The sequence below is a fragment of the Micropterus salmoides genome, unplaced genomic scaffold (genome assembly GCF_014851395.1).
Source record: "Micropterus salmoides isolate LMB-PRFRI ecotype aquatic unplaced genomic scaffold, ASM1485139v1 Ms_hic_scaffold_4257, whole genome shotgun sequence".
NCBI classification, from domain to species: Eukaryota; Metazoa; Chordata; class Actinopteri; order Centrarchiformes; family Centrarchidae; genus Micropterus; species Micropterus salmoides.
In genome coordinates this window covers 1-5,000 of record NW_024043659.1, presented here as the reverse complement: position 1 = coordinate 5,000, position 5,000 = coordinate 1, and the positions used below count along the sequence as shown (strand labels likewise).

General features: G+C 39.8%; 1 protein-coding gene across 1 annotated transcript in view; it reads left to right on the top strand.

Annotated features, from left to right (window-relative positions):
• Positions 1-2,932, top strand: part of LOC119887683 (CMP-N-acetylneuraminate-beta-1,4-galactoside alpha-2,3-sialyltransferase-like) — a gene marked incomplete at its 5' end in the record, with an annotated part of 15,930 nt that extends 12,998 nt beyond the window's left edge. Inside the window, 1 exon segment of the mRNA XM_038698333.1 lies at positions 2,515-2,932. Coding sequence (XP_038554261.1) covers positions 2,515-2,860 — 346 coding nt within the window.
• Between the last annotated feature and the right edge of the window lie 2,068 nt (positions 2,933-5,000).

The window sequence follows — 5,000 nt, the reverse complement described above, 5'->3', positions numbered from 1 at the left end:
AAGCCCCGACTGGTGGATTGCTGCAGTGATGGTTGACTTACTACAACTTTCTCCCATCTCCCGACTGCATCTCTGGAGCTCAGCCACAGTGACCTTTGGGTTCTTCTTTACCTCTCTCACCAAGGCTCTTCTCCCCCGATAGCTCAGTTTGGCCGGACGGCCAGCTCTAGGAAGGGTTCTGGTCGTCCCAAACGTCTTCCATTTGAGGATTATGGAGGCCACTGTGCTCTTAGGAACCTTAAGTACAGCAGAAATTTTTTGTAACCTTGGCCAGATCTGTGCCTTGCCACAATTCTGTCTCTGAGCTCTTCAGGCAGTTCCTTTGACCTCATGATTCTCATTTGCTCTGACATGCACTGTGAGCTGTAAGGTCTTATATAGACAGATGTGTGGCTTTCCTAATCAAGTCCAATCAGTAAATCAAACACAGCTGGACTCAAATGAAGGTAGAACCATCTCAAGGATGATCAGAAGAAATAGACAGCACCTGAGTTAAATATGAGTGTCACGGCAAAGGGTCTGAATACTTATGACCATGTGATATTTCAGTTTTTCTTTTTTAATAAATTTGCAAAAATTTCTACATTTCTGTTTTTTTTTCTGTCAAGATGGGGTGCTGAGTGTACATTACTGAGAAATAAAATGAACTTTTTTGATTTTTGGAAAATGGCTGCAATGAAACGAAGAGTGAAAAATTTAAAGGGGTCTGAATACTTTCCGTACCCCTGTATATATATATATATATATATATATATATATATATATATATATATGTGTATGTGTATATATATATATATATATATATATATGTGTATGTATGTATGTATGTATGTATATATATATATATGATAAAATCTATCACTAGTTAGCTTTTCTTTGTACCTTTCTCTCCTTCATCTGCTTACACACCCGCACACACCTAGTGACCTTTGCATCTAACCACACCTGTGACCCACAGCAGGCTAGCATCAGAAGTCTCCAATTTGTTTTAGTTCAGGGGACAATGATTTTAGCCATTTTAATCCTGAAATCACATGGTCTGAACTGCCATCTTGATTCCTAAATCAGCTGGCCTGTAGCCCAATTCTGAACCGGATCTGCGACCACCCACGTGGTCGGATCCACCCCCCTCTCTTAGTCTCTCCCCCTCCTTTGTCTCACTCAATCATTTCATTATCATTTTTATTTCATTCATCACTTAGAATAGTTAATAGTGATTTACTTGCTAAAGTTGCTTGAGTTGAAATCCTATTATAATTTTAAGAAATCGTTGCCTGTGATTATTTGTGTATGATGTTGTAGTAAGAGCTGGTTACCACGGCCAGTGTACGGACTCACCCTTCTCTTTTTGCCATTTGGCTCATGTTTGGTTTGAGTTACTGTGGCTTGGTGCCCTATATTTAATTTTGAATATTAATAGTTTTATTAATATTTCTAGAATATCTTTGATATTCAGCTGATAACCATACCTGACCATATGCTGAAAACCCCAACAACGCACAGCATAAATAACTGGAAAAGAGACCAATCCTCACGGTTTTTGAGTTTCCAGAATCTATTACTGCTTACGAAATAGTTATCATGACATCAACAGGACGGAATTCGCATGGCAGAGCATCCCCGCAAAACTAGATGTAGGCCTATGTATAATTTTAACTTAAGTTAAATAGGCTACAGATGTGTAGTGCACAGAAGCTGTTGCCATGGTTACTATCCATAGTGCCTGCTGTTTACTCGCAGAGCGCTGTCTTACTTCTCCCACACGCTGCATCCATCGTAGTCTGCCGAAGCCTCCCTCCGCTGCTTGTTTGGGTGGGTGATTTGCAGACTGATCAACATCTCACCCCTCCTGTGACCCATGGTTTGACTGTATGTGTATTCAGAGCCAGTGAGCAACGGACTTTCAAAATAATAATAATAATAATAATAATAACTGTGTTAATGTGAGAATAATTGTCTGCATTAATAAATTAATGCGTAAACGCGATAACGTATTAACTTGCCCAGCTCCAAGTGGTGGATTTTATGTACTGTATTTGTTTTCTTTAAATTATGACTCATTTAGTTTTTGATATCCAAGGACAGAGCTGTCATAATTTGGATAAATTTAAAGCAATGATGAAGGTCTTTAAATATAAATTGACTTTATCACTTGACTACTGTCTCTATATTGGGGGTGTTCATTCTGTTGTTAATCACAACCAAATGACCAACTAACAAGAACTTGGTTTTGCAGATTCTGTCATCAGTGATTATGATTATTAAAAAGTCCTACAAAAACACTTTTTATTGTTAGATCATTATAACATCAGTATGTTTTCATGACACTTTCTTTACCTCCCATAGGCCACACCATTGCCCATTGAACTGCTTTTACACATTTACGTTCCCTCACCTGATTATAAATAGTTTCCTCTGTGCTCTACAACAGCACATTCAAAAGACAAAATTTAACCACTTTTGATTATTTTGGACAGTGAATTCTGTGATTTATTGTGCAGCTGTGTGTTGCAGGTTAAACGAGGCCCCAGTGAAAGGCTTTGAGAAAGACGTCGGTTCCAAGACCACCATTAGGATCACCTATCCAGAAGGGGCCATCCAGAAGACTGAACGCTATGAGACGAAGTCCCTGTTTGTCCTCTCTGCCTTCAAAGCTCTGGACTTCAAGTGGCTCCGACACATGATCTTCAACCAGAGACTAGTAAGGCAGCTGAAAGTTTTTTTTTATTTTTTATTTTACAGCTGCACCAGCAAATGCAGCAATAGCAACACAGTTGGGGATAGGGATCACTTGCTCATTCATTTACTCAGTGTCACTAGGTGGACAGTGAATGTTTTCAGCCTCTTGTTTTTATTTTGACCTACCCACCTATGTTTTATGTATGAGTGGAAACACTGCTGCTCCAGTACTGATTAAAGATATACCAGTATATCAGGGCTGTATATCATGGCTTCACAGAATGTGACTGATAAAACGTAACACAATTATTTTGTTTATTACGGAAAGAGGCCTAATCTACTGAGTTGCAATATTATTATTGTAGTTGTAATGTGTTCACAAAAGCCCCGCAGCTCCATTTTGCACTCTCATCTTGTCAGCTGAACAATCTATAAACAGATTCTGATCAAGCGCGTAGGACAGCAACAGTGGCCGACTCAGGACAAAAAGTGTTGTATTCTGACATAGAGAGTTGCAAGTCAAAAAATTAGGTTTCTTTAGATGGATATATTAAGAAATTACACTCACCTAAAGGATTATTAGGAACACCACACTAATACTGTGTTTGACCCCCTTTCGCCTTCAGAACTGCCTTAATTCTACGTGGCATTGATTCAACAAGGTGCTGAAAGCATTCTTTAGAAATGTTGGCCCATATTGATGGATAGCATCTTGCAGTTGATAGAGATTTGTGGGATGCACATCCAGGGCACGAAGCTCCCGTTCCACCACATCCCAAAGATGCTCTATTGGGTTGAGATCTGGTGACTGTGGGGGCCATTTTAGTACAGTGAACTCATTGTCAAGTTCAAGAAACCAGTTTGAAATGATTAGAGCTTTGCGACATGGTGCATTATCCTGCTGGAAGTAGCCATCAGAGGATGGGTACATGGTGGCCATAAAGGCATGGACATGGTCAGAAACAATGCTCAGGTAGGCCGTGGCATTTAAACGATGCCCAATTGGCACTAAGGGGCCTAAAGTGTGCCAAGAAAACATCCCCCACACCATTACACCACCACCACCAGCCTGCACAGTGGTAACAAGGCATGATGGATCCATGTTCTTATTCTGTTTACGCCAAATTCTGACTACCATCTAAATGTCTCAACAGAAATCGAGACTCGTCAGACCAGGCAACATTTTTCCAGTCTTCAACTGTCCAATTTTGGTGAGCTCTTGCAAATTGTAGCCTCTTTTTCCTATTTGTAGTGGAGATGAGTGGTACCCGGTGGGGTCTTCTGCTGTTGTAGCCCATCCGCCTCAAGGTTGTGCGTGTTGTGGCTTCACAAATGCTTTGCTGCATAGTCGGCCCATTCTCCTCTGACCTCTAGCATCAACAAGGCATTTTCGCCCACAGGACTGCCGCATACTGGATGTTTTTCCCTTTTCACACCATTCTTTGTAAACCCTAGAAATGGTTGTGCGTGAAAATCCCAGTAACTGAGCAGATTGTGAAATACTCCAACAACCATGCCACGCTCAAAATTGCTTAAATCACCTTTCTTTCCCATTCTGACATTCAGGACCACAACCCTAAATGCATTGAAGCAACTGCCATGTGATTGGTTGATTAGATAATTGCATTAATGAGAAATTGAACAGGTGTTCCTAATAATCCTTTAGGTGAGTGTATTTACTGAATTATTCCATAAAACCATATGGTATTGTGAATATTATTGTTAATTCTTCATCAAACAACAGCAACATCAAGAAATGAAGTGCTACATGATGTGGCATACTCCTGTAATACATTATTTTAGTGTACTGTAATACTTTTTTTGTTACATCTTGGGAGGGTTGGCTCATCTGGACTAACATACAATGAAGAACATCTCAAAAACTAGCCTATTACATCTAGTGCATCAAGTATGACCACTGACGGATATCAGGAAAATGTAAGCCTCACTGTTTCTGCACGGCAGTCCATTATAAACCACATAATACACTTTACAAAGGCATAGTTAGGCGAGGATCAAGGCTCCTCTCCACTTTGTTTAACTAGATAAGCAATCTGCAATCCAAAAATAGAAACAAAAAGTAGCATTGATAGCCATAATTTCAGCTGTGGTAAAACGGTGCAATGTCTTAAATGGGCATTTAGCATGGGAATGATCAAGTTACACATTTGTGTGCACAGTAGCAAAGCAATAGCCTACAAACAAATAGGTTTTTTTAAATCAATTTTTTTATGCAAATTCTTAAAGTAAGCATTATTGGTCACTTGACCTGTTAGTTCTCCTTTGATCTCCACAGGCTCCTTGACTTGCAAACTGTCGAT